This window comes from Myodes glareolus, chromosome 1, assembly GCF_982192425.1.
Source record: "Myodes glareolus chromosome 1, mMyoGla1.1, whole genome shotgun sequence".
Lineage (NCBI taxonomy): Eukaryota > Metazoa > Chordata > Mammalia > Rodentia > Cricetidae > Myodes > Myodes glareolus.
The window spans coordinates 10,856,832-10,871,400 of NC_142026.1; the positions used below are offsets into that span (position 1 = coordinate 10,856,832).

The 14,569-nt window shown below is 36.2% G+C and overlaps 1 protein-coding gene across 4 annotated transcripts in view; it reads right to left on the bottom strand.

Moving 5' to 3' along the window:
* Erbb4 (erb-b2 receptor tyrosine kinase 4) overlaps nucleotides 1-14,569 on the bottom strand; it is a 1,041,831-nt gene that overhangs the window by 167,937 nt on the left and 859,325 nt on the right. For all 4 annotated transcript variants that reach the window (XM_085698741.2, XM_085698747.2, XM_085698750.2 and 1 more), the window contains exon 20: nucleotides 12,901-13,086. In XM_085698741.2, the coding sequence (XP_085554867.2) occupies nucleotides 12,901-13,086 (186 nt within the window). The remainder of the gene's footprint in view (nucleotides 1-12,900; nucleotides 13,087-14,569) is intronic.

Sequence of the window (14,569 nt, forward strand, 5' to 3'; positions counted from 1 at the left end):
ATTATACTACCAATAATGAAATATTAGAAATGTCTGAGGGTTTATTTGTACTTTGTCTTTTGACTGAAATATTTCAAGACGATTCCAGCAAGTTCCATAATAGAGTAAAGGGTATATTATTTATACTAAAATTGTTGATAAATATTCTAAGTATTACTGATGTCTTTCATTGTTATGTACATAGTTGGATTAAAATGGATAATACAGGCTATCTGAACTTAGGGTGTCTACACTTCATTTATTCATTCAATAAACATTGGATTTTTTTTTTTTAAAAAAAAAAGCTAAAGAAACCTGGCAAGGCCCCTTATTTTGGGAGTCTGCTTGTTGTATATTAGATGTTAACTAGAATGCTTGCCATTCATTTTAAGCACTAGCTGTAATTATGTATTTATAACCCTATTATTGGAAGAACTCCCAATTATTAATTTTTTTCTTTTGTTATGATACAACAACATTACCAAAGGGACCTCAGGAGGAAAAGATGCATTTCATCTTAGAGTTCCACTTTATCATCATCATCATCATCATCATCATCATCATCATCATCATCATCGGAAATTCAGGGCAGGAACCTGAAGAGAGGAGCTGACCCAAAGGCCTCGGAGGATGATACCTCTAGTTTGCTCATAGCTTGCCCCACCTGCTTTCTTATAGCACCCAGGACCACCTACTTAGGGGGTGGGCATGCCCAAATAAATCATCAATCAAGAAAATGCATGAGACACTTGCCTATGAGACCAACTTTATGGAGGCATTTTCTCATTTGAGATTCTCTCTTCCCAAATATTTCTTTAACTTTTGTCGAGTTGACATAAAGCTAGCCAACACAGTCTGTTTCAACACAATGGGTTCAATGCTCATAGCACATAATACCATTGAGACCATTGCTTATATCTCATAGAAACTATCAAATAGGCTACTAGGTGATCTTCCTACCGTGCAATATTCAGTATTCTGTGTCCTATGTTCTATACTATGGTAAGAAAAAGACACAATAAAAGCATTTAGATGTGCATATCTCGTGGACAACTGTCTTCTGAATTTTGCTTCTATCCTGTAGTATCATCAATGAATAATGCCTCAAATCTGCTTTCAAATTTCCAATTGTAAAGAAAATAAATTTGACATTATGCCTTGCCAATGAAACACATAAATTCACTTCATTAGAACTAGCATGGAAAACCTTATAGATTCCATACCCATATCCTTCTTATATATCTCTTAGCTTTCTGCTTCTTTTATTCCTTGGGAAAGATGCGAGTGAAGTCAAAGGATGGCCAGAACTTCTGCGTCTGATTCCAGCCACACTGCAGAGCTGGGAAGGTGACCTGACAAGCTTCCACCAAGATTGGACATGGTAGCAACATTTTTTTCTGCCTCATTTTCCCCCATCTCCCATAATATTTAAAATAAATCTTCTTTCTATATATCCAAGAATATATTATTAATGACCAGAAATCAAACAGGAGTGCTTGTCTTTGTGTGTTAAAATCCACAGAATCTAATCAAATTTATCTACTGTATCTGACACTGGGGAATTATTTGTAGAATCATATAATCTCAACAGGGTAAAATATACCTTATGTAATATTCTCTTTGTAAACATCTCTTATTCAGAGTGTTGAGAAAATAAACTGCAGAATAAGGCAATATATATTTTTCCCGTTCTTCTTCTATGTTCTTTAAGGATAGGAACATTTAAAACTACCAATATAGCAATTTCTGTTGACAAGAAATTTAACTATTACATTGCAATGGGGGCTGGTTTACAGATAAAATTCTCCATACTAATAGTACATTAAAGTGTTTCCTAATTTATAAATTGTTTGTCAGATTCTCCCACTGCAGTCACTAGTTAGGAAAACAAATCACAAAAACGAATAAACAAACACACAATCCAGGACACCATCTTAGCAGCATCATCATCAGTTGACTGGAGAATGTTCTTTGCTGAATTGCATTTTTAATCATAAGTCTCCCTTGTCTACAGATCAGTTTTTTTATCCAGATGGTACCAACTTCTCAAAAGCTTATTGTAGGAATATTAAAAATTTCAATCTAAATATCAAATTAACCACCAAATAATATAGAACAAATCCGCATGGGCTTTCACAATTTCCTCTTCAAGCGTTGATATTCCACTTACCTCTTTCTTTGTTTCTTGAGAGGAATAAATTGTTTTTAATATTGTGTTTTATAAAGGACATGGAATGCATGGGTGTCCCCTAAAGTACTTGACTTACGTGGCTTTGAAGAAACAATCATAAGTTGGAAAATTTCAATATTTGAGCAACAATAATAAAAATTGCTCTGGGCTGAACTTTTGGGTTTTTGTATCATAGTCCACAGGAAAAAAAATTACAGCCAAGTAATAAACCTGGGAACTATGGGCTTATAATGGAAATGTTGACAGATTCTAGCAGGTGCTACTGTAATATCTTGAATCTTATTTAGAACAAGTTTTCAATAAAGTTTCTCTAAGGCGGTCTTCTGGGGAATTTAAGTTAAGAAAAAAAGAGGGGTTTTCCATGACTTCCTCCTCAATGATTGATGGGAATGCGAGAGATTTGTGACCAGGTGCCTCTGGGCACCTGTAAATGAGATCATGGGTACCAGTAAAAGGAGAATAAGCATGCAGAAACTTCTGTCCTTTAAGGACCCACCCAGGTATAAGCTTCATCTCACAGGATGAGAGTCCCCAAGCATTGTGGACTATACTAGTATGTTTTCGAGTATGGCAGTGACTCACCCTTACTTAAGAATGTTCTATATAAATTTTGCCTAGGAGAGCAAAAGCAAGGACAGTTGCAATGAAGAAAGAGGTTCTAGAAGTTTCCAAACCATGCCACTGTAAGCATAAACTGTGTTCTCCCTTCTTCTACATACATTTTTAGCGTAAGGTAACTGATGTATGTAAATTTTTATATTTCAAGTTTTACCAATGATGCTAATAAGTAAGTGCTATTTCCTACTACGTCAAGCAAAAATCCAGTTGAGTACAGTCAGTTTGAAGTTTCTAGATTATTCCATGCCTAGTGCTATGCAATCAAGTCACCGAAAGGAAGGCAATATGTGGAAGTTCTCAGATGAAGCTGAAAAAAAACTGGCAAAATCACACAGTCCCATGCTCATTTGTTGTGTGACATTGGGCATGGTTTCTTAAAGTCATAGTATTTTTCTGTACAATGTGCAGAATATCAGCAAAGGTGATAGTAATAATAGCAAGCACCAATATTGACTGACAGATTCCATGAAGCACTCTGTTAGGCTAAATGTCACTTTGTGTTGAGAATTATAAGTGGGCATTCCATGAATGAAATGTCACACATAACTTCACATCAAATATTAGCTTTCTTTATCCATACCTGATTGTTCCTGCTCTACAAACAATACTTGGTTAAATAGAAATGAAGGTAACTACCTTCCCTTTCGTGCTAGTGATAGGCTTTGTTACTGTGAATCTATTAAAACCAGATTTTCACAAGGCAACCTGCTCCATGGAAGCCCTGATTAGTATTGGTCAAGGCTGTCTTTGCATCAGGGACTAGGTGGAACTCATCCTTAAGGATGTATTGAATTTTCTCCAAAGAATATTCAGCCTGTAGAAGTTGTTCACATTCAACATTATCCCTGTATTCTTCTAATTTTTAATGAAACTAAGTAGTTGCTCAGCAAAAGTTCTAATTGACACACTCATTTTTTAAAAATATGACATCGAAGATCTCAAAGTAGAAAGTTAATAGCTGGACTCACCATATATTTTTTAGTATAGGAGCAGCCATAACAATTATACATAGCACATATATAATTGAAGTGTCATCGAGTATCGCCTTTGCTTCCAGATGCTCCCTGTGTAAGAAAAGACTGATATAACAGAAGGAGCCCACACATATTTGCCAGAATTTTAATGGAAATTCTGGAACTTACGTAGAAAAACTGATTTAAAAATATTCTTTTGTTTAGCATTTAATGGATTCTTGGAGAACAAGTTCTAATTCACTTTTAGTAGAAAATGTTGGTAAATGTTAAAACATACACAAAAGTTAAAAAATATAGGTTAAGAAACATTCTTTTATTTAAAATACAAAATAATTCTACTTTGAAGACTTAATACCATATGAATTTAAACCACAAAGGAGTTTATCGCAACATCTTTGGCTTCCACCTTGTGGATGGCAGTTTTCAATAGAGCAATCCCATTAGGAAACTGTCCTGGGCTAATGTGCTTGCTTGGGGCAATACTCATCAGAGTTCCTGGTTCTGGGCCTTGCCAGTCAGATGATGCACTGGGAGTGGGTGATGTAGTATCGTAATTACGCAATTAGCCTTGTCAAGGCATGGAGCACAGGGAATAGCAGGAGCTTGAAGCTTGGAATGTGGCGGGCTGATAGATGACTGCCATTAAATCCATCCTTTGTTCCCTTTGGGATGAGCAGAGACTGAGCTGGGGCCAAGGCTCCTTAATGAAGGATAAAATCCTTGACCCTCAGCTGCACTTCTTCATGTGCTCATAATCGCTCAACTCACCCTTCCTTTCTACTACACATATATCTGCTCGTCTCTCACCTTAGACTGATGAAAAGTAATGAAGTGCTGCCAACAAGCTCATTGTAATCCATCATGTTTAGATGATGGAAAGTGAAATTTTGTACAAACATTGGGCAGCCAAAGACTTCCCACCATGACAGTTATTGGTCTTAATATCCTATGGTCCTTTTAACATGAAGAAGTTTTATTGGATGTTGTAGAATTTTGAGTGCATATAACTAACCTATATTCAAAACATAAATTCCTCCTACATATATTAATATTTAGGATGTATATGATAGCACACCCAGGTATGTATATATGTATACATGCACATACATACCCTAAAAAATAAATTTTGGTCATATGATATTGAATGAAATTAGTCTAAATTTCTGAGTTTTCATTCAAAAGAAGCTTGGCTTGATAATTTACTGTTTGTTCTCACTCTCAGGCATTGACTGTTTTTATTCGAATTTCCTTCCTTGCCCTTTGGACATCACTGAACTGTTATCTTTTGCAGACAGAGATCTGCTAAACTACGTCCTTGTGGTCACTAGAGCGTACAGAAAGAATACGAATGTCCCTGTTAAGAATATATAAGAGTCCAACCTTTGCAACTAGATAAATTCTTGCATTCCTCTTAGGTCACTTAACACTACACATTCAGGTTCTTCTTCACAGGCACCATTCTGTAATATTTTTTGTGCCAATTGATGGAGAATATCTTGTGAATAACATAGATAACTTCCTAATACTACAGGAAAATTGAGAGTCCAGAATATTCTATGTCATGTAAAAATACAAAGCTCAAATTCTGAAGATAGTTTTAAGGGGCATTACTCAAATGCTGATTGTGTTAAGACTTGGATGCCATTAAATACAAGGAAGTGGGGAGACACAATGGGTATGCCTAAAAGCTAAGCAATGAGAGAGGACTGAGGCCAGAACATTGACAGAAGTTCGAGGATAGCCTGAACTATACAATGAGAAAATGGTTCAAAATAAATAGGGAAAAAACACTTTAAAAGGTGCTAGAATGTCATGAGGTCACAATACAGCTTTGTTTTCTGAATAGAGTGGTGGTTTTATAAATGTACACATGATCAGTCTTCACAGAACTACATCTACAGGAAAGAATTCAAATAAGCTCATGAGGTCCAAGGAAGCTCTCATCCGTACAATTTTTATATTCATAAAAGTATTCTATAATTCATCAAGGAACTGACTGAGAAACAAACAGAACTTCATTCTTTAACTTTCTATTAATCTATAATTATTTCAAAGTTAAAAAATACATTCATTTAACTTCCTACAACAGTTGATTCAGGAGGGACATGGCCAAGGTCAATTATGCAAAGAAGAGAAGAAGCGATTAGTCTCTAGTTTCTCTATGAGTTTTGGTTTCTAGAAAAATCACTGTGTTTTATCCTTTGTTTCTCTTATCTGTGTAAAATGCTAGTCTCATCTCTCCAAATCACTGTAAGTATTTTGGGAAAGCGGCGCTACATGCATACATCTGAATGAACGTGAATATATTTCACACCTTACCAAAAGAGCAGTGCTGAAACCCCCACCTACCTCTTCAGCCCTGCAAACACACACCCCAGGGGGGCAGTAAACTGAATATGCCAGCCCTGCTACTTTGATTCTGCATTTGAGAAAATCACACTGTTCCTCAAATCTGCCAAGATACCAAGCCTCACATAATCATGACTACTAGATGTAATTGTGAACATTTTACACACATGAAGTATAATTTAATCCATTTGGATAGGATGGTTTTCACTTTCTCTCTGTATATATAAACAAGAAGAAAAATGAAAGTACATTAAAACTACCAGCTAAAGCATAATAACTTCAGAGAAAGGAAGTTTCTGGATGTGTATAGTGGCTAAATGAAAACCTTTGCTGTTTACAGAAAAGAGGAACTTACAAACTGAATTAGAATCACTCAGCAGGCCCAATAATGCCACAGGCAAAACAAAGGAGAAGCTTGCCATCCTATAGGCTAGATATGGAAAAGGCCTAAATGACTTCGCTAACTGAGAGAACTTCATATTTCACGCAAACCTCGGGAAATAATTAAGCCCTAGTGCAAGTCTGGGACCTGCGCTCCAGAAACGGCCACCATAAACTCTGCTTTCGTCAGTAGGATTGAGATTCTCTCATCCCTTATTTCCCTTCATACACCATCCCCCTTCAAGGCCATGAGAATTTGACACCTAAATAAAAAGCAAGCGATTGTAACAGGGAGGGGAGAAACATGATTCAAATCCAGCCAGGAGCTTTATCCTCAGCTTGGGAGACGGTAATGTTGCTAAACAATTTTAGGCAAAGATTGAGAGGGGATATTGTTCTTGTAGAGGGGAGGCTTTAAAAAGGATTTGAAAAACAAAAAGTAAGCCATCTGACTCATCTAAAATTCTATAGGCAAAAAAGTTCATTATATCATACAAAATTATCTCAAAAGGCATATAGTCTCATACTTTAGACCTCATATTTAATGCCAACAGTGTAGCAATCATTTCATCTATGATCTAAGGAGCCCGTAGTCTTGCTGAATCTAGGCTTGGGTGGGATTGCCTGTCGGTTTATTTAAGTAAGATGTGGGGGGAGCCCTGAACTCTCTGTCACTAAGAATGTATCTTAACTGACCTCGATCATCTGTTCTGGCTCCCATTTCCAACACTGAGGCAGTCACGGGTCTTACAGTTGATCCCTTACTAAGAGACACTTAGTAAGGAGACCTCAGCTTCTCTGAAGCATCTCAACATCCTCCACGGTGGCAGACAGAATGAACAACCTGGTGAAGTAATACTTCATACTGAACAGACATATCTTAAGAAAAAATCCAAATCTCTTCACGTGAAGACCTTCTGCCACTGTTTTCTGCACTGAGAGGTCAACAGACGCTGATGTGCCTTTGACAAAGACTCAAGCGCTTCACTAGGGTCCCTTGGGAAATAATCCTTTGTATCTCACATTTTCTTGCTTCTCTTTTCTTTAGGACACCCAGCAAAATGCTTTAGTGACATATTAATTAGCATGCTGTGTTTACTGTTGTGGTTGCATAGGAAAGTTTCCGTGTTTCTAGTCTGGGTTTAATATCTAGAAAGGATTTCTACACTGTGAATTCCTGGGGAAGCCTCCAAAGGCTTCTTCCAGCACTCAGGAGATAAACCTCACTTAAGTTCTGCTGCTTGAAAAACTGAATTTATTTTTTTTCATATTTGATAGCAGCTTTTTTATTGGTTACAAAACCTAAGCCCATATACAAAATTAGGAACTCGTTTAGATGCCTCGTTTAAAAGACAATTTTAGTTATTTTTAAATAACATGTGTGCACACCCAAGCTCAAGCACTAAAAGTTACATGATTTCCACCTCGCAAAAGAGTAAAATGAATCTCACTACCCATGTACCGAGAATGGTAGCAAGGTGAGATGAAGAATATGTTACTATGCTTAACAAGAATTATTTCACTACATCTTTGTTTCTAAGCATCACACGAAATGTATTAAAATTTTAATAATCAATCATACTGCAATAAATTTGAAGCAAATACTCTGGGTTTGTGCATATCTATGCAAATGGGTCAGAAATTCTGGTTCGATGATGTATTAGGAGGTCTTTCTTTTTTCCTTCCTCCCTTTCCTCCTTTCTTTTGTTCCTTCTCTTTCTCTTTCCTTCATTTTTTCTTTCCTTTCTTTTTGAGACATACACACAGAGAGTCTAGACATATAGACGTGATAAAGAAAGACTATTTTTCTGAGGCTCTTAAGAGAAACACACAGTCAATTGTGTGGTTTCATTCCTCTCTATCCCTGGGCAGAGGCTTGAATGAGAGTTCCCTAATAGTCTTGGGCTTTTGATTATTTAGTACTTGGTGGAAATGTTTGGGGGCTTAGGAGGTGTGGCATTATTGGAGGAAGTATTTTACTGGAGGTGGGATTTAAAAGTTTTAAAGGATCATGATATTACATTTTAAATAACACTGTTGTACTTATATATGACATATATAAAGCATGAAGGTTCTCTTAGCATGCATATGTGATATATCACACAATTAAACATCACTGTAGCATTAAAATTTTATCCATTCAACTCTAGAGAAAACAGATTAAAGCTGTCTCTAGTTTGTCTAAGTTATTGGAGATGACAGGTGGCGGCAGTAAAATAGAGAATAAAAGCTCCTTCCTTCTGAATTCTGTCATAATAACCACTGGAAAGTGTTCCCTCTCATTTCTCAATAGGAGGGACAGGACTTTTGTTTTCTTGGTTACTGTGTCAGCCTTTCTGAGTGGGTATAACAAGGGCTCCTTCATAGCTCAGCATGATGGGAAAGTAAATATGTCAGTTTACCTCATCTAGACACTTGGTTAAACATGATGAGTGTGTCTGTTAGCAATTCTGTATGTGATTGACATTTGATTCAGTAGGAAAACACATCGACAGACCTAATTTTTAAGGGAGGAAGGGGGTTGATCTAGTCAGGTGTAGATTTTGGGAAAATAAAAGTCAGACTTCTGAGGAGGGACAATCTCCTTTGCCTTTGAATTGAGGAATTCATTTTCTCCTGCACCCAGACTTGGGTTTTCCCTGAAGCATAGACTTTTCTATGACTTTGATCTCTCAGGGTTTTGGTGGGAAAGAGCACACACATGGGGTCTTAGATGATTGAATCGGGACCAGAACTGTAGAACTGGGTCTTTTGTATATCTAGGTTTCTCATCATTCTGTAATATCACAAAGAGATCATTCCTAATAAAACTCTTTCTATATCTATATGCACCCTGTTAGTTCTGTCTTTAGGGGACACCCTGAATAATATACTTAATGTGTGTTTTCTTAATTAATAAAATCATGACTTCCTCCTGCCTAGACAAGCACTGCAGATAATCACCCACTGAGAGCCAACTCTCAAATATCTAACTAAGTGATAGGAATCTGAGAAATACACAGAGACCAAGAGTCACTGTAGTGAAAAAGCATTGAGCAGTGGATATCTGTGACATAACTGAGGACATCCATATTGTGAAAATCAGTTTTCACCATTAGCCTAGTTTGTAGCGATTCTGAAGCATCCCTGGAGGCATGTACTCCGACCTAAATTTTCCTACTGAACTAGAATCATACTTCTGATTGTCTTAATTGATCTGGCACTTCATTTGAATATATGTATTCTCATTTGAATAATGTCAGTAAAGAAAATAAATTATAAGCTAGCATCCCTTTTACGCACAAATGGCTATAAAATAAATCTCCATTTCAACTTTTAACAGTGGATTTTAATTTTATGATACAGAGCTTAGTTGTAACATCAATGTTATGAATTGTAATTTTTTTTGTCTTTTATTTTGCCTTTATAAAATGTTTCTCTGTCACAACACAATGAAAGCACTACTCACGCGACTGCTATTCATAAATTTCTAAATGATTTTAGTTGTCATTAACATATTAAGTGAAATAGCACGTTGTGATGCTCTGATTTGGTAGTTTGTATACATATGCAATGAATGAGGTCTTATGTGCACATGACATCTGGTCTTAAACGAAAGACCTCAGAAATGTCAAACACCAGTGTGAGCGTTTTATTTGTATCAGACCTCCAGACTTGAAGTTCATTTTTATTCCTACAAAATTAAATGTCTGGATCAAGGAGAAGTTAGTTTCCTGTCACTCCATGTAGTTTGTGTTGGAAAAAATGGAAAAGAGTAAAGAATGAAAATAAAGTCTTTGTTACTGTATACAATTAATCCTTGGGAAGATAACGTCTGTGTACAGACAGAGAAGGAATGGATTTTTTCAGCCAGAACTCTAATTTCGTTCCCAATTATCTTAACTCAAGAGAGGTATGCCTTCCTTCTGTTTCTCCTCCCACCATCTCCACAAAGAAAATTGAAAGAAAGCTCAACTACCATTTTTCATGGAAGATAGAAAGTCATACTTCATTAGCTTTAATTAGAAACATTATATGCACATAAAAAGCAATTAGATAAGCAGGGTACTGGTGGCACATGCCTTTAAATTCCAGCACTCGGGAGGCAGAGGCAGGTGAATCTCTGTGAGTTCGAGGCCAGCCTGGTCTACACAGTGAGCTCCAGGACAGGCTCCAGAGCTACAGAGAAACCTTGTCTTGAAAAACAAAACAAAACAAAACAAAAAGTAAAATAAAATAAACAAACAGAAAGGAGATAAAAAGAAAACATAATGAGATAAGCAAAGAATGGTAAAAAAAGAAATCAATTGTGTAATAACTAAACTTGTCTAAAAATCATGCAGACTTCTGAAGTGTGCAAGTTTTCTCAGGAGACATATCTGCTGGAATCAATTATCTGAAGAAATAATAGTGAAAGAATCTGTCATCAAGACCGAATCTAAAGAGTGTGGGTTAAGTGTTTTGGCTGTTTTTATGCCAATTTGATACTTGCTAAAGTCATTTGAGAAGAAAAAAACCTCAACTGAGAAAAATATGAGCAGCTTGCTGGTGGAATAGTTGGTAGGATATTTCTTGACTGATGGGTGATGGGCGGGAGTGAAGACCGCTGTGAGTGGTATCGCTCACGGATAGGTGGTCCTGGATTGTCTGAGAAAGCAAACTGAGGAATCCAGGAGGAATGACAGGAATGACTGAAAATGCAACCTCATTCATTGCCTCTGCTCCAGTGCCCACCTCTAGGCTGTCACCCTTGTGTCCTCAGTGAGGGACCTATAAGTTGTGTCGTGAAGCAAACCCTTTCTTCCCAAAATTGTGAGACAGTGTGCTTTATCACAGCAATGAAAACCTTACTTGCAACAGTTAAACATATCATGAATTAATTTTAATCATTAAAGGGATAGCATGTCTTTTAATCCTATCACTTTTTTGAAATAAATTCTAATCTTAAAATCACCTTGAAAGATGATAATTTGACTATGAAATGCCCCTCATAGGCTTGTGTGCTGAATATTTGGTCTCCAGCTGATTCCACGTTGAAAGTTATTGAAACCTAAGGAGGTTGGATCACCTAGAGAAAGTCGACCATTCAGTGCCTTTCTTTAAGGCTATACCTGGTCTCCAGAGCCTTTCTATCTCGCTACTTCCTGTCCATCATGAGGTTAAGAGCCTCCTCTTGCAAATGTTCCTACCACCACTCAAGCTCCAATATAGAACTGGCCAAGAACCCATGGAGCCAACGACTGCAGAATCTCAGAAACTGCTGGTCAAATATGTTTTTCTTTTTTTAAAGTTTTTTTCTCAAGTATTTTTGCTGCATCTATGCAAAAGTGACTGATAGGAATCAGGGATGGCTGGAAATATATATGTACACACTCACACACACACTCACACACACATAATTGTGAGGAGTGATGATTCATTTCCTTTCACTATTTAATATTTTATATGTCCAAGCAAGCATTTTGTCTGCATGTATGTCTGCTGCCCAAATCATGCAGTGTTCACACAGGCCAGAAGAGGGTATCAGATCTACTGGAACTGGAGTTATAAACGTGAGTAGCCATGTGGGTGCTGGCAATGCAACCCAGGTCCTCGGAAGAGCAGCCAGGGCTCTTAATCATTGAGCTGTTTCTCCAGTCCCACTATTGACGGACACTGTTTGACAATTACCCCCTCCACTAAAACCAGCGGTTTATAATCTAACGTGAAAGACCAGGGAATTTTCTGCTGATTAAATTGCATATGAGCAGAGTGTCAGAAACAAAAACCAAAAAAAAAAAAAAAAAAAAAAAAAAAAAAAAAAAAAAAAAAGGGACAGAAGCTCTCACAGTTCTGAGAAAGGTCTCAGAATTATGAAGAATCTTGGCCTATACTCAACAGTGGGTTCCCAGATGCAGCAACAGAAGCAACAAAACTTAAGGCTGTGAAGTGACAGGTGAGATGGCTCATTGTATAGAGGTGCTTAGCAGTGACGCTATAATTTATAATGCTGATAATTCTATAGACTATTTTAATAACACCAAATAAAACTTAACAGTTGTGACATTGAATCTTCACTTTCTTAGTTTTGTTTGTGAATTTGACTAACTTTTTAAAAATGTCAAACAAATCTGGCACAACAATTATTCCTCCTGACTAGTGTGCTATGTGTTTTGGCACCTAGTCAATCTAATATTGATACTTTAGAAAAATAATCCACTATATATATAGTGGATTCATATATATATATATATATATATATATGAATAGATTATATGTTCAATCCATTGTCTACATTGAAGTACTTACAATAATATGACATTTAACATAGCAATAGAATTTATTGATATTAAAAGCTTAAAAGTCATGGCATGGTTTCAATCATCAGATTCTTCTAGATCAGGAGATAATCTCCCATACATCATTGTTACAGCAAATGACAGCACTTACCTTAGCAATCTGGACACACCAGTTCAACAGCAGCTGTGATCCTATGTTATCCTTGTGTTCATGGACATAATCCAGCAGGCAGCCATGGGGCATCAGCTGGGTAACCAGCTGGATAGTCGGGCTCAGGCACACTCCCAGTAAGCGAACTAGGTGTGGGTGGTCCATGCTTGCCATGATCAGGGCTTCCTGTAGCAACAACAACAACAACAAAAGTCGTATATCATCATTTCAACTCCATATTCCTCAGCATTTTAAATCCTTACCTTGCAGGAAAGGTGTGTAGTGGATTTTAAAACGTACTAGGTGAGCCAAATATAGTGCTATGCCTTTCTTTCCAGCACTCAGGAAGCAGGTGTGAGTGAAGCTCCGTAAACTTAAAGCCTGCTTATTATATATACTGAGTTCAAGGCCAGATAGGGTTACATAGTGGGACCCAGTTTCAAAGAAAGTCATCAGTAGACTCCATTAATAATGTAAATATAATTATTAAATAATTTCATTCCTAGACTGAAATAATTAAATAAAACTAAACAATAAATACTACAAAGTGAGCACAGTGATAGAATGCCTATCTAATAGATCAGAACCTATATATTTACTTTTTATCAACCAAGCAAAAATATTTCATTTTCTGCCAATTTTGTTAAAATGAACACTATATCAGATACTTTTATTTTTTAATTCAATCTCTAGAACATAAGTATACAAATGTGTTACTCTCAAGAGCAATAAGGTAACCCTAACAACTTATCCATTTTTATGTAGAGTTAGCATATGTACCTGAGATATATAAATTCTAAACTACAAATAAATAATTGCAGTCAGTATGTTTAATGTTGATTTAAACAGATTTAAAATTTAAATTTTAAAATGAAAATTTTAAAAGGTTTTTTGCTCAATTATTTTATGCTTACTCAAATATATTTTATTTTTTAAAAAATAAAGAGATGTCCCACTCATAGACTTATAGAGTTTGAGAACTAAGTGAAACTGGATTAATTTCTTCATTTAATGAAATGAAAACCAAGTCCCATTTTATTTCATATTGATATTCTATCAAATAAGAAAAAATACAACCATATGGTAGTATGTAGTACATCCTATAATTAGCCTAAAGTTATTACAAATATCAACATTATAATATAAAACACATCACCATAAAGAGTATTCTTTTTCTTTAATGTTTAATATGTTCCTTTATGGAACAATGTAAATAAAACAATAGTCTACTCTTGTGAAAATCATAATAATCTTTTGGTTTTACAAAACCACATACTATCAGAAACATAATATTCATGGCAGTAATATTTAACTTTAGTTAAAAAGAATCCAACAAGTAGGATACAATATTATCAAATTTTAGGACACAGTGGATCAAAGCATGCATGAAAAACTTAAAAACTTTAGTATCATCCCAGGCATGGTGTGCAAGCCTTAGATCCAGCATTCAGGAGGCAGGGCCAGGTAAAACCCTGATTTCAAGGCCAGATTGGTCTACAACTCAATTTCCAGGCCAGCCAGCCAATACAGAGAAATCCTGGCTCAAACAAACAAACCAACAAACAGATAAATAAAAACATCAGTATCACAGGGGATACAAAAAATTGGTGAGGTGGGTCAAGCTAAAATTTATTACAGAAATAAATCAAGGCTGGGTCTTTGGCTCATT